This window comes from Petromyzon marinus, chromosome 28, assembly GCF_048934315.1.
Source record: "Petromyzon marinus isolate PM22_M1 ecotype Great Lakes invasive population chromosome 28, UKy_Petmar_22M1.pri1.0, whole genome shotgun sequence".
Lineage (NCBI taxonomy): Eukaryota > Metazoa > Chordata > Hyperoartia > Petromyzontiformes > Petromyzontidae > Petromyzon > Petromyzon marinus.
Genome location: NC_133694.1, coordinates 5,796,337 through 5,818,345, shown reverse-complemented (window position 1 = coordinate 5,818,345; position 22,009 = coordinate 5,796,337). Strand labels below are relative to the sequence as shown.

General features: G+C 44.6%; 1 protein-coding gene across 1 annotated transcript in view; it reads right to left on the bottom strand.

Annotated features, from left to right (window-relative positions):
- The window catches only part of PIK3CD (phosphatidylinositol-4,5-bisphosphate 3-kinase catalytic subunit delta), a 75,950-nt gene that overhangs the window by 26,428 nt on the left and 27,513 nt on the right, over nt 1-22,009 (bottom strand). Inside the window, exons 4-11 of the mRNA XM_032962238.2 lie at nt 20,575-20,804; nt 19,581-19,763; nt 13,776-13,931; nt 9,947-10,036; nt 7,484-7,744; nt 5,735-5,831; nt 3,058-3,191; nt 1,570-1,629 (exon numbers count right to left, since the gene is read on the bottom strand). Coding sequence (XP_032818129.1) covers nt 1,570-1,629; nt 3,058-3,191; nt 5,735-5,831; nt 7,484-7,744; nt 9,947-10,036; nt 13,776-13,931; nt 19,581-19,763; nt 20,575-20,804 — 1,211 coding nt within the window. The remainder of the gene's footprint in view (nt 1-1,569; nt 1,630-3,057; nt 3,192-5,734; nt 5,832-7,483; nt 7,745-9,946; nt 10,037-13,775; nt 13,932-19,580; nt 19,764-20,574; nt 20,805-22,009) is intronic.

Here is a 22,009-nt window from a genome sequence, read left to right as displayed (position 1 = left end):
GTACTTAAATAAATGCAAACTTAAAAAACAACTTTCATTTGAATAAACTGCACTTGTGTGAAAATATATGTTGAATCACAGGCCTGGTAGTTGTCTGCCTCTGCTCTGCTAAACAGACTGGCTAGAGCTCAACATTACAGTCTTAAAATAATGGAATTACTACCCCTCCCCCCTCACCCCCTGTATAATTTGCATATCATTCTGATGAGCCATGAAGCTCTTTTTCACAGCTGTCCAGTAGCAGCAAGCTACCATGTATATGGCCCTTTGTCAACCCACTGCTGCAGGACGTCCTCCATACACTGTTGTCAGTCACGGACGTTGTTTTACCACACTTGCCCACACACTGGTCAATGCTGGTTGGTGACGTTTATACCACATCCTAAATTATGAATTTTTCACACGCACGAGTCGATGCAAGTATCACGAGCATTATAACCGAATTTTACTTGACGAATCAATGTTATCATCGGTGCATGCCCAGCGACTGTCAAAACAGCAAAAATGAAAAATGTTTTTTTCAGAAAAAAACAAAACGGTAATTCGTGAAAGGCCACGAGGCATCCCAGGCTTCAAGGTATAAACCCTGTATTAAAACATAAAAAATATAAATGATTGTGGCTCTTTATTTACAAACAAAGGACGATCAGTAGTGCTGCAGACATCAGTGGTATTATTTCCAGCTTTGCTTCAATTCATCTTCAAAAATGCACAGCTCTCCCTCAAAGCATCTCAACTGACACAGTACCACCACAGCCAAGTGACTATGGTCCAAAATAAACATTCTAAATGCTGCTTCTCACAAAGTGACACTTGTTGTCGAAGACATCGTGATTAAGCCATGAAAAATGGTGATGGAAATTACATTTGGCAGCTTGCTATGAAGGCACATAATTTTCTAATTTTGTGCCCGTTTCCCCCAATGCTTCTACAAAAGCGTAAATTCCACTGTTGCAGCACACATTAAGTAATAGACACAGGCGGTCTGTGTTCACGATGAGCAAAGGAAACGATCTTCTTCCCGAATATATCTCCAAACACCCCCCCCCCCGCCCCTTTGATGTTTACTGAAATATCACAAGAATTTAAAACTATGGGGAAACATTCATCTATGCACCATGACCACACCAAGCGAAGCCAACATATTTAGTAAAATAAAAATAGAAACAGTTATGCAATACGCTTAACGTCCCTTCAACTCCACACATTGTGGGTGTGTGTGTGCATTAACCGATGGGGAGCGGTATCGTAGTGGTTAGCGCGCGCGCTCCGCAACGAAAGCAGCAACCCGAGTTTGATTCCTGCTCATGACCAATTACAGCGGCGAATGTTTCAATCGTCCTGGGCCTCCTCGAGGTCGACTCAGCATGAAATGACGACCTGATGTGGTGTATAAACGTTAGTGAATGGGGAGACAAATGCAGCCGGGTGTGGTAACGGCTACTTAACCCCAATTTATGTGCCATGCTGGCCTTCATAGGTGCTCGCCAACAGCACTTTCCTCCAACAGTCTGTTAAGGCTATATAGAGGATCTTTGTGTTAGCAGAGGGTGCATGCACAATGCTTACCCCACTTCCACCATTCTTCATATCAGTTGACTTGGCCACTTCAGCGGCCTTCTCAATAATCTGTGGTATGGTGAGAAAAGACAACAATTATTTAATTCGCAATACTTTTGGAATTTCCTTACAGACATCTGCCATTGCAAAAGGCCAATTAATTGAGTAGAGGCTATCCAGGGAACACACACTTCATTCCGATAAACCGCACACCAATCAACGATGCTCCCATGAAGTTGTAATATCACTTCGTCTAAAACAATATAATTTATGAATTTGTGAAACTGCCTTGAAAGTGGTAAACAAGTAACACAAACTCAATACATTAATGATGGGAAGTAAAGACGCGAGAGAGTAGTTTACACGTCAACAATCATTTATTTCTGCACTGCCCTCTACTGACCGCCACGCAGCACAGCCACACTGCCCTTTGAAAACCAAATGCACATGGCGGTTACCCATCCAAAGACTGTACAGGCCTAAACCTGCTTAGTTTACAATACAGTAAGACCTTGGATTGCGAGTAACTTAGTCTGCGAGTGTTTTTGCAAGACGAGAAAAACATTTGAGTAAATATTAATTTGATAAACGAGCGAGGTCTTGCAATACGAGCAGTACGTATACGCTTTTGTCTGCCGAGCGTCACGTGATCACAACTGATATACGAGTGCTTTGATACACGAGTGCTTTGGATTACAAACACGTTTCCGGAACCAATTATGCTAGCAATCTAAGGTTTTACTGTATCTCCACGCGATCGGGCGTGCATCGTGAGTGACGACGTGGTTAAAGGCCTAGCTATGACATCGACAACCGTCGCACACCCATAAAAATCCAAGACAACCGTATCCGCAAGCCTGCAAATGGATTTTTTTTTAATACGCACGTTTACCCAGTTAATCATTATTCTGGGAAAGCATCCGTAAATTGTATCCGCATGTCTTTACGATAACCGGCATGTGTCTTTACTTTTAATTTGGCACCAAATCGGCCATGTAAATCAGGGCATGGATTGCATTTGTCACCCGGGCTAACCCAGGTTTGCGAAACGCGCTGGTGACAAATTCATAATCACGGCGCATCCCCGCCTACAAGAGAAAAGTGATGCACAAATCTTACGAAAATTAGTGGTTTAAGTGTCACCCAAGGGACTCGATTATTACCCCACACGTTACCTACGTGATTCTTCGTTTTTTCTTTTCACAAAACAACTTCTCGCTCTGAAGACTCAACGATTGTACAGAGGATTTAGACATTAATAAACCGAAGATTATCAAGGTGAAAATGTTTGATCAGTTTTTATGACCTCGCTCCAAGGCCGTCAGTTGTACATAGCTCATCATCAACACCATGGCTTTCTGGATCCTTCCAGCCAGAACAGGCCCTAACTTGACTTCTCTACAGCACCATTTACGTAAGCGAGTTAAGTCAACAACAGACCGGACCAGCGACGGGCAAATTTAATTTCTTAAAATGTACACGTGTACGCCATCGCACCTTCTCAAACGGTGGGTAGTAGACGGGGCCTTTGCTGTACTCCGAGAAGGCAATGTGCAGAGCGGCGGCGCTGTCCGTGTTGGGGTTGGTGTGCACAGTGCCCATGGGGTTCAGCATCTCCTCGTCCATGTCATCTGCACCACGAGCACGCGGACGTGGTTAAGACCCACCACCCACGCAGGCAATGTTCATTGTTACCAGGAATTTAGAAATCGCCTGCGCAAGATGTACCCATGCCCTATGTCGATCGTACGAGTGCATGAAGGACCAACCCCCCCCCCCCCCCCCCCATGCAGTGTCTGTCATGGGCGTGGTTTGACCATCTCTGGTCGGCGAGGGATGGGTGAAATGAGGTTGCGCAGCAACGGTTGTTAGCCGTGGCTGGAAATTTAACTCAGACTATCGGTTTCATAGCGAAGTGTGCTAACCACTGCGCCACTTCTCAACTCCCCATTTAATAAGAGTAACCCAATAAGCTATTTGTGTGATGAACAAATGTAAACTTTTTTCCAGGTCTTGCATATCTAATTTCACAGCACACATTGTTACTGAGGCCGTCTCATCACTAAATTCTCAATCAATATTCCCATTTCAAGCACACCTGATATTAATAACCATAGTTTTAGCTTTCTCCCACGTTTTAAAACAGTGACCATTCACTTACCTATTGCACGTGAATGATTATGTTAAATTGTCCATTCACTCGGCAATGATCGATCATCTTCTTTACATTTTTATATACGTATAAAAAATAATTTCTAGTCTCTGCATGTATGTACATCTAATTACGTCTTTCTAGCCTCTATATTATAACTCCAACTTAATCACATAAAACAATGAATGGCATGTAGAAACACTCATAGATTGCCTAAAAACATCTTGATATATCGAGGACATCAGAGCTTGGGTAATTGTTGACACCAGCTCACCGTCTGGCTACCTTTCAGCTCAGTTCGTCTGTGGTTCCTCAGCGATTGTGAGATGCAAATTGCATGAACGATGCTGCATAAAACTAAACATTTACATGCTATTAGATTTTTCATACGATTGTGAAGGAAATACAATGTGAAAGAGCATCAACACTCCACAAGGTGGCAGTGTCCCCGTCTTTTGTGTCCACTGCACTGTTTAGAGAGATAATTTGTTTTCAAGGTCAAATATGGATCTAATATGAGCAGGCTGTGCACAGAATTAAAAACGCTGCTTAAAATTAAAATCACACTTCGACTTGCCACACCATGAACACAAATCGGAATAAAGCGCCGGCAATTGACACTCTGTATACAGTTACACAAGCTAACTCGATTATCGTGATGACAATTTCATGACGGGAAGGAAACACAAAGCAATAAAAGGCAATAAAACTAAGCTGTATACTGCCTCCAAAAATGCAGTGAATAAAACTGCCCTCTCAAAACTACACAATTCCTCACTACAAAACTTATAAACTAACTGTAACATTTTGGTATGTGGCTTAAAAATAAATATATTGGTTTTTTAAGAGGCACTGAGACTGGACATGGTCACGTAACTCCACAGCAGTTGGGTCACATGGCACAAATATCCAAATCTGGTTCCAGCGCCTGCTCATATTCTAATGCCCTCTCCGGCGGTGTCAACATAGCTGCCAGTGGAAACCACTGCCTGCCAGCGAGTGCTTGCTCTTCCTTGACAGCGTTCGTCAGGAAAATCCTACGTGTACATATCTACGTACATATCTACGCCATGTCTGCTCTCCACAGCAACCGTAACATATTGCATCCTCCAGTGAACCTTTACTCATTCTCCTCTGTCGACGCCATCATCAAGAACCCCCTTCCCCCCAGCGATCAGTGCTGTCGACTCCCTGCCCTTTTTCAATTTCAGCATCAAGACTTTCCATTCTAGCGCTATGATGGACTGCCTACAACGGACTGCCTCTACAAGATATATATACACACCGTTTGCATGCAGCGTATTGAGATGCGGTCACATTTTGACGCCCTGTATGTTCGGATTGTTTCGTGTCGGCAACTTCGCTCATTGTTTCATCTTATAAAAAAAAATGCGTTCAACTGCTACACTGCAGGTCACAACTCCTTGGACCCTGCAATTCCCCCCCAACTTCTGTTTTCCCAAAAGCTTTTATAATAACCTTGATAAATTCAAAAACGTGCTTTCCAGTAAAACTTTGAAAGCGCCGTTAGTCGTTGGCCTGTGCTCAGCAACTATGCTTGAACAAAACAAAGGCATTTCTCAGCGTGATTTTTGGCGCCTCTGGATTGACTCTCAGCGTCGCCAAACCCTGGGGAATCAAGGGCAGAAATTTCACAAGCGCAATGAGGATAATTCTCAACTGCTGCGAGGTTTCGTTGGCGATAAGCCCACAGCACGAGGTATTGCGCTTGCTAAACATGTGGAAATGCATAATACAGGTTTTTTTTAGGTTAGATCGCGTAAATATAAATGTGTCGCTAAACCCGCCACCACCCGACACAGCCAATTAGTTGGGTTTGAACATGCCAATTCGTTACCAGTACAGCGCACCGGTGTGTCAGAGAGCAAATCCACAAACATTTACAATACGAGTACGATGTTTCGCGAGTATTTACAACTAGCGTCGTCAGGAGGACAGCCAGATTTGATGTGGAAATGGCTCTTAGCGGCGAGCCAAGCATGCCGACTTGCTAGCACCAACCTGGAAAGGATGACCATGTATGGAGCACGGCCTCCCCGGCCCTGAGCTGGTCTTTGTAGTCAAATACCATCGCATTCACCCAGGCAATGGGAAGGTCCTGTAGTGGAAAAAAACAAATTCAGACGTTCGGTTCAAGTGTCAAGCAGTTGAGTCACCGGGGTCTCAGTGTACACAGCTTTTTGCAGATCAATGATGTGTCTAGTGTAAATTGACTTGCACCGTGCGAAGCAACAGCAATGGTGCTGTTGATTTGCCGGGCAACAAACAGAACAATAGAAAATATCCAAGGTGTCCTTCATAAAAAAAGATTTCTGATCTCAATCGGTGCTTAACTGGTTATGCAGCTCAGCTACATATTGGGATCCCAATTGGCTATTAATAAGAAAAATTGCAATGTAACAGGTCCCTGCAGGGTGGGCTGGTAGGAACATTGGAATTTTGCGCAATTTTATGACATTGTTATGTAAAATTGTGCAAATTGAGAGCGTCTTCCCACCTTTTTGCCCTCAAAATCGTTGAGGGTTCTTCGGACAAATTAACCTCTGTAGAGGAATGGAATGGTGAAATCCTTATTGACTGAAATCTGCTCATTTTGGAGCACTGTATCATAAAATCGTTAAGGGCTGGGCCTGTAGAGGAATGGAATGGTGAAATCCTTATTGACTGAAATCTGCTCATTTTGGAGCAATGTATCATAAAATCGTTAAGGGCTGGGGCGAAAAATGACAATTGCATTTTAAAATGAGGAATTGTTTCCCGGCATACGGTAGTATGGGGCTTTTGAAAGGGGACGGACGGACGGGGGACGGATGGACGGACGGACGGACACATTAATCTTTTGCAGGCTGGTACACTCAGTTTACAACTTCGTTCCTACCAGTATAATCCACCTCTGGATGAAGGCCTTCTCATGCCATATCAGGTCATAAGGGATACTGGCCATCACTTCACCACACTGGCCAGTGTCAGTTGATGGTGCAGAGCATAGATGTCGGAGCATAGTACAGCACAACGGATCTTGCTGCACGACCCTATAATACGTAGGACTTCACGAACAATATTATTCAAGCCCGCGTGCTAAAGTAGTAACTAACTGGCACATTTTGTTTACGTGACAATCCTTACAAATTGGCTGTGCCGGGTTTAACGACCTATGTATACTTACGCGCTCCAACCCAACGAAAACCTTCATTACTCACTTCCCTATTCTGCCCACAACATTGCCCCCAGCAGCCGACAGCTATTCTCATACTATGGGCTACCACCCATCCCAGCACGATCGGGGCTCAACCTTGCTTCGCTTCCAAGATGTTATCTGGCGCCTCGATGGTTAGATGTTATCTTTGATCGACTGGTATACAGGTCGTGGGTTTGTATCCGACGCTGACGCCTGCTTTAATGTTAGACGTTTGCATCTTCTTCCCGTGGTCGCGTGGAATTTTTCTCTGGGTCCTCCGGTTTTTCCCTCCACATTTAGAAACATGCGTTCAGGGTATTTGGCTGCTGTCGATTTCCACGTGGTAGGCCACTTTTGTTGGGCTACCATTTGTGGCCAGGTCGCTCCTTAAAAAGAGCTACGTAGCTCAGTGGGCCTTACCCAGTTTAAAAAAAAAAAGATCTGTCAAGACTGGGCAAATTCCCTGGTCGCGGGCAGCTTGGGCCGTTATCTCAGGGCAAACGGCGGCACGCGTGAGCACGTGCCCCCTTCAGAACCCCCCCCCCCCCCACCACCACCACGCCCTCGCTCACCGAGCGACGAGCACGCTTGCCGACGCTGCTCTTGCCCATCGTCTTGTCGGGTTTGGTGGCCTTGCCGCGCCGGCCGCTCTTGCCCTCGAACTCGGCGTAGAGCACGAAGCAGAGGCGCGCCGTGCGTGGCAGGTCGCCCGTCAGCACGTCGAACTCGAGCCGCTCGTTCCACGCGAGATCGGCGCTGGCCGGCACTTCGGAGGTCGTCACCGTCTTGCTCAGCAGCTCCGAGCCGTGGAAGAGGCCGGCCTTCACCACCAGCTACGACGGAGAGAGTTTGTGGAATGTGTGCGTGTGCGCGCCGTGTGTGTGTTTGCGACATGCGAGGTGGTGCGTGGGTGCGTTTGTTCGGCGCGTGGAGTGTTTTTGAGTGTGCGTGCAAATTTTTGTGCAGTAGCGGTGTCAAATGGTTTGTTTTGTGCATTTGTATGTGTGTGCATGCGTGGGTAAGTGCGATTGCACAATGCATGTATGCATGCGTGTACACGTGTGCGTTTGTTTGGTGCGCAAAGTGTTTTTCAGCCGGCCAGTGTGTGTGTGTGTGCGCGTGCGTATATAGTGAAGCAGCGTGTGAAATGTTTTGTTTTGTGTGTGCGCGTGTGCCCAAGTGTGCAGTGGAAGATTGTGTGTGAACAGGCGTAAAAAAGGGATTACCTGTCTGCCGAGTACCTCTACCTAGCTGCCAACTGAGCCTCAGGTGCTTCAGGTTCAAGTCCTAATACTCCATAAATATTTACACTCATGAGTCACACCCCTCCCGGACAATAGCATTCGAAGCCCAGTGAGGCTCTCACTGCTCTTAGTTGAAAACAAGACCTAAACGTTATCGCACAGGCTTACATCTTTCAACAGGACAATAAAAGGATCGAATGATAAACAGTGACATGGATGATGGTAACACTCAAATCGCTCGATTGCATTTAATTCACGTGCACAAAAGCACGATGGGCATCAATTAAATGTTTCGTTTAATACCGAGTGCGATACGCACCGGGAGGAAAAGTTGTATGCCACTAGAATTGTTGGCAACACTTGCCAGGAACGTCTTGTGTTAATTTACACATGTGACTGCCCGTTTCTACTGCCAAGAGCAAAGAAAGGTAATGGAGATTTAAGCGATTAGAGAAATCGGCACACTCATGCTGGCCAATGTATGATGTTTTCTGATAATGTTCAAGAGTGTTACGCTCCAATGCACATGATACTTGACAAGGGCTCTTGCTGTGAACGTGACCAAATGGAGAAAAAAATACAAAAATCCAGGCAGATGAGGATGAGATTCAAAGCACTGAAAGATTCAAGTTTAAGTTTTATTATGTTTAACCAGGTGAGAACTCAAGAGGCCAGAGGATAACATTAATTTTCAAGAGTGACCTGGGTTACCAAAAAATACAAAAGAAAAACACAAATAAAGGATAAAAAGAACAGCTGGATTGTTTGTGTCGATGGTAGCAAGCGCCTCCGATGGAAAAACGGTGTTTCTTTGCGATGGCAATAACTCGTTTAGGATGGCCATGGACATGGGGCACATACAATTCACAAGCCTCTTGTGAGCGCGCCGACTTACCGCTTCAACTGCTCAGGCGGACGAATGAAAGGCAACGAGCAACATCAAAGTTAGCAGGGCATTCCAAAACGTTAATCACTAATTGGTCTCTGGATATCCAGTACGCCACATACGCGTCGCTTACAATAGCTATCGCACTGCGACGTCAGCGGGCTACTGTTGCATAACTATCATTTGTACAATATGAATATTTTTTAATGACTTGCAATTTCAATCAGATCTGTAAACGATTATAACAAAAAATAACCTATCATAAACGAAAATAGTGCAGGCTGGAAAGCCATAGGTTTTAAACAACACACGAACAGGTGCACAAAAAGCACTCGGCCTTTGTGCATTAAGAAAAAAAAACATTAGCGTTTCCTGAAAGAGAACCACAATGCACTTCAGAAAATGATGGTTTTTGCATTATGCACAAAGGCCGAGTGCTTTTTACACATTTGCGTGTTGTTTAAAACTTACGAAATTGGAATTTACCAAATACACCTGGACTCTAACATCGCCGGCAACATCTCGTAGATGAGGCTGACCGGGCTTTCCATCAATTTCCTTATCCATGGGTCCAAAGATGGCTGATGAGTCCAAACTGGGACCAATAGGACTCTGGTGCAGCTCGGGCACACATTTCCGAGAGGGATGGGGGGGGGCTTTTCTCTAATGTGACATATACTTTCTCTTAATTCGTGGCTTTTAAAGGTGACATGCAGGCTGCGACTATCAAAAATAAGGCCCCCCCAGCCGCTTTTGCCAGGAGGGGCACAGAATTCTCCGTGATTGAGCGGGCCGTTTCAACTCCTCCAGTGGGTTATGGAAGTGAGTGCGGCATGAAACGAGTGAAACCGGTGCAGGGTGAGAATTGGGGTCGGCGGTGGCGGGGTGGGGAGGGGGGACGGTACCTTCATGGCTTCGTCAGTGTTCACCTTGCTGGCCTTCACCAGGGTGATCTGGTAAGGTGCCGTGATGGACCACAGCAGGTCTCCCGCTTGCTGGGGAGAGGAACCAAGAAGACACTCAGAATCCAAATGACAAATTCTATATTAACTCCTCTCTGGTCTGTACACCTGATAGGCTCACAGTGATGGCATTGCCTTTACTCTATTTAAGACCAAAACAGGAAGACTTCACGATTATGGCAAATTGCATGATGAAGCGGGTTGTAATCACCAGTGAAACATCATACTCCAATTGTAAATGTTGTGAGTTTACTCTCCAGCACGTTTTGTGTCCGTGACAACTTTTACTAACTGGCTGTGTCGGGTGGTGGTGGGTTAACGACACATTCATGTTGACACGATCTAACCCATAAAACCTTTATAATGAAAAATATTGGTCGCGAAAGTCGACGTGCTATACGGACAAATTATTTCCAACACCAACACAGGTCTCCGCAACGTTCAGCCATAAACTGTGCTCGATCAAACCGGAGCTTCACTGTGTACATGTACAGCCCTTTTGACAATCTGCTGCCCAATGAGAGTCTCTCCATGCCATGTGGGTCTGGAGGGGGATAATTGACCATATTTCCCCGCACTGGACATTGCAAGTCGGTGACAGCAGGGAACAGAGCTGTGAGAGAAGAGGAATACAGGAAAAACGAAAAATGTCCCCCGCACTGCGCTTTGATGCCCACAATGCCATCTGTTAAGCACAGTGGTTACCCGCGCAAGCACTGTCCACCAACCTCATATCTGCAAAGCTTCCAGGACATAAACAAGATTGGGCACATTCCGGGTGATGTAGTCATAGTCAGAGTTTGATCAAACCCTCATAAATACCAAGATATAAATGCTAAGAGGCCAGGTCCCATCTAAGCTACTGTAAAAACTGTTCATAAGCACAAACTAGCTGCTATTAATCAAGTTATCGTGGATTATTACCAGACATGTAATGATCTATCAATTAAAAATCGACTCTTACAATGGCGGTCAGTCAAAATGAATGTCTACTCAAATTAATAGTGAGGTGGTGGCTCATCTCCTGCTTACAGTCCTGAGCGAGTGATGGAAATTCCATATTTCTATGGCTGGGGGCGACTCTTTAGAGGACAACCACTGCTGACTTCCCCACTAAGTTAAACTAATTTTATCAACCCTGGAGGAATGATGGGACGAGCCAACCCCCAACCAGGATTTGAACTTACAACCTTCTTTCTGGTTATGAGCGGCTCGTTCTACAGCCAAGCCACCCGGCCAGATACATTGACGATGAATGTAGAGATGTAACATAAAACAATTGATTATTTTATGATTCCCATAAGTTCCATGTAACTGGATCACTCAAAAAATGTAGCCACTAGAGGTACTATAGTCACTTAAGAATAATTTTATTTAATGTGCATATGGCTAATATATAGTATTCTTTTAACTTTATTTTATTTTCCGTATCCATTTACATTCATTGTACCCCAATCCTTTCATTCTTTGTGTCCTGTAAAACGTTTGGATATGCGGTTGCATGTAGACACCTTATAAAATGTCAATTATATTGAATTCATTACAATAAAAAAGCATTGCTTCTTGAAACAAACCATGATCTCAGATGACAACAATTCATTGAGTCGCAAGAGGAGCAGACCATGCAATGCTTAATTAATACAGCACCCTTGATAGAGTTGAAATTCTAAACGACCCCATGCTTAGAGAGTCGAAAGACTTCACCAGTCACCGTATCGTATCAAAGCTAATCGCAAAACACTAAGTTTCAACACCTCCGATAACAACCAGCTTTTCACATCCATTACTTAATAGACGTGTGGTCCACATGTGAAGTAATATGATTTGCTCATGGCCTCATTGGTGGCTCGTGATAGCTGAAGGTTGCTCGGTTGTTGAGCGAGTGGGCTCGCCAAGCAGACGGTTGGGGAGTTCACATCCTGATTGCAAATTGACTCAGTGGATCATCCCTTCAGGGTCAATCAAATTAGTACCACTTCGTGGAGAAGTCAATAGTGGTTGTGCTATGGAGAGAGGCTTGGCCACACAACTGGAATGTGGAAATTCTACCACTGGCTCAGGGCACAAAACAGGAGCTGAGCACTGCTTCAATGCTCACTGCTCATCTGAATAATAAATAATTATCATAAAACAACAAAAATTCCCTAAAGAAACAAAGAAAAGCAAAGAATGTTAGCTGTGTTTCCTCTAAAACAGTAAGCTGAGCCTCCCAGAGAGGTCACCACACTTTGGAATGTGCAGGCGTGTCTGTCTAAGAGGTGGCTGTTTGACTCTCAGTGAGCCTGATACAGCACAGTCTATCAGAGGAGTTCCCAGAAACTAAGTGACATAAGCAGGAAGTAGAACGCTCCACACATCACACTCACACCTGCAATATGTTTTAGTTTTAACCTGGGTACGTACAAAGATTTATAACCCTCAACAGATATATTCATATATGTATACCAAGTGAAGTGTATGACACACTAATCCACTTCGAATGTTCGCTTATGTTAGTATTTTAAACGAGGTATGGGTCAGTTAGTAGTGGAACCATGTACCAAATCGTTATATAATATTGATTACTAAGCTCATGATGGATCACTCAAACGACACGTGTAAGAATCAATGTTCTGACATTTTTCTCATGGAAACGGCTTTTCTCAATATTACAGCCACTGCAGGCGCTGTCATTCACCGACACGTTTTAACGAAATGATTCTGCAGTCGATTCGTAACCCTCCACCGAATCATCGCAGTGTGAATTTGGCTCACCCACAGTTGGAATAAAACAAGCAAAACCAAGCGAATGTGGAAGGCTACGCAGTCTTCCTATCATTCTAAAATGCCCATGACAAAGCTAACATACTTGCATGTTTTCAATATGTATACGATGAACACCTAAAAAATGCATTCCCAAGCACTGATTTATACTTAATGGCCAAGCAAAAACAGCCAGGAACAAGACGAATATCCAGAATCGATCAGATGGTCTTAGCCGACACCAATTATAGGCGATACTTTTAAGGCCAGACCATTCATGTTCGATGGCCAAACGCTCATTTAGTTTGTATTTGTTTATCAATATACGATGGATGCCGCCATCTTATTTTTTAATATGGACAGTGGCGTTTAACAACAGGCAGCTTATAATTTAAAGGTGCCGAGGATAATGCCACAAGACGAATAAGTCATTTTATTTATTTGCACAGTTTTGTTTTTTAACATAGAAATATATTCAAACGGTGCTAGTCATGAGATGAAAAAAAATCCAATTTCAACCCTCAGCGAGCAGCGATGAATGTCAGTGAATGGCCATGGGAAATAAATACCAAGAACTACTTCCTTCTTAACGTCACTTCATTAGGCTTCTAACCCACATGAGATAGAACACGTTTTACATACCCAGGAAAGACCGTACAAGTGTTTGTAGCATGGAAACTAAACAAATATAATTCTCAAGAACTGAAGCGCGGGAATATGCCAAATTAAGCGACAAAGCATGTATTTCTACATACGTTCATTGGCGATTAGGTTGAAATCACAAACCCTCGAGAAACCGGTTTAATCACTGTCGGCTGCTTGGATTCCAACCCGGGAGTCTCAACGGTGCCGGTTCAATGCTCCAAAAGTATTAACCACCACCCCCCAGTCCATCTACCCCGACCGCCTACCAATTTGATTCTCTTGTGCCGCTCATGCTGATGCTGCCGCTGATTACGAAAACGAAGTTGTTTATGGGCCAAAGGGCAGCCCTTTCTCGCCCCCCCCCCTCCCAATGCACCAAACTCACCTTGTTTTTCACAGGCAGGGAGGGTGGCTTGGAGGCTGAACGAGCTCTGCTCACGACCTCCATGTGCGTTTCGGCCTGGAAGAGTTTGGCGATTGTGGAGCTGTGCACCATGGTGAGGCTTGGGTTGGTCTCGGCGTATATACAGTTGCGGATGTACTGCGTCAGCGGACGGGCAGAACGGGTTATGTTGAGAACAGGAAATCATATAGGACTTTAATGCATTATTACCATCGCGTCACAAGTTCACTGCTCATCCTTAGCTGCATTTAAAAGTGGTAATATATTGACACGTACGTGCGTGCGTGTATATGTGCAGCACTTTGATAAGGGCCTCCCCCCATGCCATGTGGGTCACGGAGGTTATTGGACTATACTTCACCGTGCTGGTCAGTGTGGGTTGCTGAAGGCAAGAAGTAAAGATATGGGCAGTGGATTGTCCTGCACTACACTGTTACCCACAACATAGCCCCCCAGCAGCAGCCTATACCACTTGTAATGCACGATGGGTGCCCATCCAAGCACTATCCAGGCTCAAACCCGCTTAGTTTCTGAGATCTGACGAGACTAGGAGCATTCTGGGAGATTTGATCATCAGCAAAATGATCAAATACAGCTACAACACAAACATGACTTGCACATCTCCCTTACGCCAAAGGTATCAGCGTCAATGGGATTTTAACAGGAAATAAGTGACTGTGATATATATATACACATGCAAAACTCGACAGTATTCATTAGGACAATGTTTAAAATGCAAATTACAACTCATCGCATGAATAGCAAAAATAAAATATGTATGAAATTAGACGCGATCAATGAGATTGTGGCAGATCAAACGGGCACATTCATACATTTTTTATCACTTCAACAGAGCCGTCTAGCGCCCTCTGTAATTTCGTACACCTGGTAAACCCCGTTTGTTAACGCAACCACTGGTGAGGCTGCAGAGTTTGTCATACGGTGGGTGCCGTTCAATACAATTTAAAGTGGGGCGTTTAGTATGGAAGTGCCATCAGGAGTGCAACAGCCTCTCTGCTCTTGCACACAGTTGTGGGAAATATTAAGTCGGCATGCAAAATCAACAAGCGTAATGAATCCTGGTTAATACGGGCCCGGTGTAATAGCGTGAAGCAACTAAGCCCAACCACCCTTTCAAAGTCACATAACTGGCTTCAGCGGTGAGTTGGGCGGACGGACCACACGGATCAATTGTACATTTTAGAGGCTAGGAAACCCTGCCCATGTATAAGCGGTAAACTATGACGGGTGAAACAATGTCCAGTGAAAACTGCTACATTCTACAAACTTGTGCAAAACAAAAATCCCCACCAAGTGTATGCACGAACAATGTACAGTTATTCCTCATTTAAAAAAAAGTAGATGCGTTCCTGAAAAGTGCCACGTTAAGCGAAAATGCGTTAAGCGAGGAATTACTGTATATACATTGCGAGGCATGCAAATTTGAATCACATCTGCACTATAAAATCAGCATGCAGCCATCCCATGGCGGGACGAAGAACTGTGATGAGGGTACGCGGCTGCGTGCCGTATCATTCCGGACGTATACTTCCCATAACGCTCAGCCACGCAGCTCAAAAAAGTAATTCGTCAAACTACCGCACAGAAACCGTGCGTTCCGTGTCGTGCCAATAGTCTTCCCGGGTGGAAGAACGAGGTTATAGAGAAAATGTGCTGCGTGAACATGCGTTTACAATGTACTGTATATGTTAATGAAGCCCTCCACAGTATTTACCTTGCAAAACAAAGCCACAATAAATTTTTCTGGCAGCTGTGTGGCAATGTGGGGAGGAAACCAGTTCCCACAAATAAAATTGTAAAAAATCATCACGTATACGACGAGGGGGTTAATACAGCGAAGCTTTCCACGGACAGATTCAAAAATCCAATGCTGTATGTACTGCCATCTCCTGGACACCTCACAGCCCAAGCCGACAACAACCGCTGTCTATTCTAAAGGTACAAACAACCTTGTACAATCTGATACGTACAGGAACATTCACAGAGATTTACCAATTTAGTGGTATGCAATATATGTAATCGTACATGCATATTTGTTATTTTATATCATTTGTTTTAATAATGTATAAAAACAAGCGCATTGTAATGCATAATCAAGTCATGGTTATTAATGTTTTACTCTTACGCCCCATGATATTTGTATCTATCAACAAAACAATAAAACACAATATAACATGTTTTTTTCAAAGCGTCAAAACCTTTGACAAAATGCTAAGTATTTTTTTTTCGAGCACTGAAAATATTGGGAAATAAGAAAATAAAGATATCAATCTCACGTTAATATTATTAATTACCCGTATTGTGCAAATATTTATTTGCACAACACAACATGTATTGGATTGTATTGCTACAAGGTCTACAGATATACAGTTGAGCCATTGTGAAGTCTTCGGGAGTGGGTCAAAAAATTAGTGTACGTGTGACATTTCAAGGGGGGTACGTGTGACATATCTATGGGTGTGCACGTGACATCTCTAGGGGGTGCGTGTGACATCTCTAAGGAGGTGCACGTGACATTTCTAGGGGGTACGTGAGACATCTCTAAGGGGGTGCGTGTGACATCTCTAGGGGTGTGCACGTGACATCTCTAGGGGGTACGTGTGACATCTCTAGGGGGTACGTGTGCCATTTCAAGGGGGGTTCGTGTGACATCTCTATGGGGGTGCACGTGACATCTCTAGGGGTGTGCACGTGACATCTCTAGGAAGTACGTGTGACATCTATAGGAGGGTACACGTGACATCTCTAGGGGGGTACACGTGACATCTCTAGGGGGTTGTGTGTGGCATATCTAGGGGGGTACGTGTGACATCTCTCGGGGGGTGAACGTGACATCTCTAGGGGGTGCGCGTGACATCTCTATGGGGGTGCGTGTGACATCTCTAGGGGGTACGTGTGACATCTGTAGGGGGTACGTAAGACATCTCTAAGGGGCTACACACATGTGACATATCTAGGGGAGTACGTTTGACATCTCTCGGGAGTATGTGAAACATTTCTAGGCGAGACACGCAACATCAAGTTGATTTGTTTAGCGAGCCGAGAACTCAAGAGACCAGGGCTAGTCTCAAACGCAAGAGTGAGCCGAGTCACTAAGCTACCATGCCAGGCCCTGTAATCTCTCTACATCATGCTGTGGCCGAGTGCCGATGGAACAATAATGATCATTATAATGAATTACAGCCCTTTGTTAATCCACTGTTGGCCGAAGGCCTCTTGCCCATGCCGTGCTGTCATAGGGGCTTGATGACCCCACTTCACAACGCTGATCAGCGTGGATTCGTGAGATGGAGGCCAAGGCCCGGTTCGGATATCACTCGCCATGGCAAGGAGTCGAACAAAGGTCGCCGGGTTCGCAGCACAGTACGCCGGGCACTGCAATTGTTAACAGAGGATAGACTGAACCCAGCTGTAAGGACCCCAGCTGTAACCTTCTGACTCGCAGAGATGACAGAAAAAAAACACTATTTGGCAAAACATGTTTTCAAGTTCGCTACAAATTGTAAGCTAAATGGAAAACATATGAAAGGGTGAGTTATACAGCTCCTATGTGGGGGTGAGCGAGAACGGAGTTAATGATTAATATAATACCAGCCAAACTGTGTATAACGATTTCTGTAAATAAATAATTTCTGGAGAGAAGAGCCACAGAGCACAGGTGAGTCGTTGAAACAAGAGTGGGTTTGGAGAAGCATGTGGTCAACTCTGAATGGAAAACTTAATTTCACAAAACTACATCTGATGGCAATAAAGATAAAGTAATAGACATCCCTTTGTAAATCTACTGCTGGATGAAGGCCTCCCCATGTCGGCCACGGCGGTTATTTGACCATACTTCACCATGCTGACCAGTATAGGTTGGTGAAGGGCTGGTGTGGGCTGGTGGAGGGTGGGGTGCAACCCAGGAATGGTTCAGATGTCACTCGCCACCAATGTTATCAATGGTCGAGAAACGAACTCAGGTCGGTGGTTTTACAGCACAGCGTGATAACCAATGCATCACCAGAGCACCCCACAGGTGCGTACATTAACATTACATTAACATTATATTATGTGATATTAATTCACTGACAATGTAAAAAAACAAATCCCAAAAATATTCCCCCGAGGTTTATGTGAAAATGTGGTGATGTGAACAGGGGTCTCCCACAGCAAAAATATAACAGCTGTGGTCGTTACCATTGCACTAACTGCGAACGTGTGTCAGCCGCTGCACTCAAACAAGAGCATTTCTGAAGCCCATTAACTCATTAACTTGTGCCCCACAACCAATGCACAGACCACATGGCTCTCTTCGCAGAGTGTCTCATTTTCCCTCCACATTGCATTCCAGTGAGCAAGTCAAACTGAAGTGGGTACATCAACCCACTTCGTGCCGTTCAATGAAAACACGCGTCCGACTTGTGCATTTGAAACAACAACCAAGTTACAAGCAGCAGCACAACACTGAGAACAGCTGCTGCCTGTATATCTGTATCAGTGTTGTGGTTGGTATTGAGGTTAGGGGTGATGATAGATTCGTGCGGTAGGGTGAGGGTTAATTTTAGTAGCAACGATAAGTTAAAGGGGGCGACTGGTGTTAAGATTAAGTGTAACGTTACACATAGCTGTTATCGATACTGTTGGTAAAGTTTCCAATCAAGTTAAGTTCGTGGGGTTTTGTACATGATCATGAATTATATTAAATGAATACGCCTAAGGGAAAAAAAAAACACTTTGATAAACATTTTTCCCAAGCATCGAAAAAATGTTGGTCACACAAGATTCTGTATGAGGATGAATGAACTAATTAATACAGAATAGGAAAAGTTTGTAGGAGAGAATATACATATACAACTATTGCGAAAGGCTTTGGAAACAAGGAAAACATTGTAAAAGTCCAGGCTTATGGTCGCAAAGGCGAACAGTATTTAAAAGCAAAAACACAAGATGATACAGTGTAATGTACTGAATTGTGGTCAAAGTTATAATGATCGTGCCCGCTGAAAGCTGGGCTGAGGACCGATCCAAGCCGACCACCACCAAGAAGATTTTGGAAGAGCTGACTGGCTCTGAGGCTGATACCTACAGGCCTACCCGGTGACTCCGCCAAACATAATAACAATTACAAATTCGGAGCACATTGTCAATCCACTACTGGATTAAGGACCCCCACTACCCCCAATCCATCCCTTCATGTAATGTTGGTCGTAGGGGATGTTTGGCCATACTTCACCATGTTCATAATTTAACACATTATGTCCCAATGCGCTTACCGCTGTGCCACTGTACCAACCTTTTCGTAAAAATGATCGGATTTTAGATTAAGTTGGTGGACCTATGGTTGGATAGGAGGGAGTTTGCGGTTGATGAGAATGGCCCACAAAAGTGGATATCACAGAGCTACCTCTGAAATCCATTAAAATTACCTAGTACAAAGAGCAAAGGTTCCCACTTTTGTATCCGCTCTACCACATGAGGGTAATGTTAATGGCATGACAGTTAAACCGATATCATAATTCTCAGTGTTGTAATATAGCCAACTGAAGCAAAAAAACAGAATTATAGTAAAATTATTTTCGTGCAGTCATCGCTCAACAGGCTCAGCCTATCAGCTCCCTATGCTGTCCGGGCTCGACCAAAGCAACCGAGCCCTGCCAGCTCAGCAGCGCTCCTGACCTCTGAGCCACCCTGACACCTCGATGACAATAAACTTCACGGCAATGTTGACAGCAAAGATCACAGTCGAGTGGACTAAACAAACACAGTGTCAGTGCTGGGCCCCACCTGGAACTGGCTGAGTGGATAATCCCCATAGATGTACTCGTTGGCCCGAGTCACTTTCAGCACAAAGTCATCGTGCCCCTCGCTCGAGTACTGGGACTGATGAACGCTCAGCCGCTTGCGCAAGGCTTCCGTCTTCAGCTTCAGAGGCAGTGCCGACACAGACACCTGCACTGAGAAGCTCTCCTATGACACGTGAGACACAAAGGGGAAAATCTGGCTCAGTGGAGAGAAGGCATTGACCGCAAGGCTAACCTGGGCACAAAACACTTGACCCCCTTCTCCCGCCACCCATAGCAATCGATGTAGCAGCCTCTAGTGGCTGAAGGGGCCGCATTAACACATTCGTTATGTACAACGTGCACGATTCGAAAAGCATCAATTCTTACACACGTGATTAGATTTGAATATTGTGAGCTCGTGGAATGAATTTTCATTGAGTAATTGAATTTTGCAGCGCATTCTCAAGAACCATTGACTCACTGCGGCACCGATGTCATCAGGAACTGCGAATATTGCGACGAAGACTAAAGAAATAGAGCCTGCGTGCGTCTTCCAAAAGCGATTTGTTAAACTGTCATGATTCAATGACACAACTCGGTTCGAGAATTTGTTATTTTTGGTCGTGTGCTCCTTATCTCGTTTTAATTGTTTCCCACTTTTCTGTCTAGTTTATATAGTTTTAGTTGCTCCATTAACACAAACGTAACATTGTCATACCATTTGTCATGTAATTTTCATGAATACTAAATACATACACTCATGTGTATTATTCGATCCACAAGCTTCGATGCTCAACAATGAATTGACGAAGCATTTTATTCCTCCTAAGCAGGAATGATGCGAAAATTAATCGCTTAAAATGGCTTTTACCGCTCACAAACTGTGGATATCTTTGGGCGATGTTGGTGGTCGGTGTAATTCACTCCCGCTCCGCTGTTGGGGTCGGAGGGGGGGGGGGATGTGCGTGCGATGTAAAGCCTACGGAGCAAGAAACCTGGCTTTTCTCGAAGGAAATGCACACGATGAGGTTGGGTCGGTGGAGACGGTTGCTGCACAGCTCCGGCAGCCTGTCGGTGGGCTCCAGGATGGGCGGCTGGCTGTACTGAAGCCACTCCTGCCAGCTCTGGCCCTGTCGCTCAAGCACCTTCTTCTCGCTCAGCTGTCGCATGTTCGTGCGGAAGTCATTCACCTCGGAGCTCTTGAGCGCATCGAACTCGTGCAGACCTGCACGCCCGTAGACATGCGCGGGGATAACGCTTTAACAACAAGCACCACTTAATTGCCCAGCGCCATATTTATAAGACGACGTCGCGAGGCTGACTCCTGTGTCGAAGCTCGAGTGTAGTGACTTTTGATCGCACGCGAAACAACGATTTTTAAAGTCTTTCTTTGGAACGTTTCATGAGATCAGATGGATCGAAAGTTGTCAACCGGCAGAGTGTTCCAGACTGACGGAGAGGCGACTCGCAACGCTCTGCCGCCCATTACGGTTCAGGTCGACGGAATTACGAGCAAGGATCTGCTGGCCAATCGCCAACGTCCGATCGGATTGCGAACTGCGAGCTATTCAAAGAGATAGATGGCCGAGACTGTTCTGTCAAAGCCCGGTGAGTGACAGATGAAACCTTGCACTCGATATTGTTTCTTAATCTACAGCCATCATCTATCTGCGGCAGTAGCAACGGCAGAAATATTAGCCTGGCAGAAGCTTTCTTTTTTCCGAGCTCAGTACAGCTATGTCAGGCCTGGAAAATATCATGAAAGAGATGATCTGCTAATGTGGCTGTAATTTAAACAATTGTGTCCACTGCTACCTATACTTTATTATTTATCTCGGTCATGAGAAAATGCCGACATGAAGTCATCAGTCTAGACTAGAAGGTATTTAGAAATAAATAAATAATGATACTTCTTGTGCAAAACAACATTCCCATCGTAATGGAAATGAATGCAAGATATAGGAATAATGTGAATGTAATAAAACAAAGTTAAGTAAAACTTCACAGAAAAATAGGCTTGCTAACAGTCAATGGTGGCAATTTATTCGGCACTAATTGTGCCCATATAACAATATACGTATGGCATGTTTGCCGAAACTTCACAATTGCATTGCTGGAATTTCCAACTTCCGAGTGTGTTCGGGGTATGCAATGCAGCAGCAGGCACTCATTGAAGCATTACAATGCCACCTCACATAACGTGTCTATAAAGAGAAAACATGTTTATCGACAAGTGTGTGTACAAGTTTAAGCTGCCAGCGAGTTCTGCGCTATTCTTGTTATTTATCTGGACAAACCACAGCATGGTTTTTCGGTCAGGCCACAGCACACCAGTTTCTACTTAAATTATTATTTATTTTTTTTATTAAAAAAAATACTTTCCACTGTTGGGGCCCCAATGCTGAGATCACTTCCTGCCCGCAACTGGTG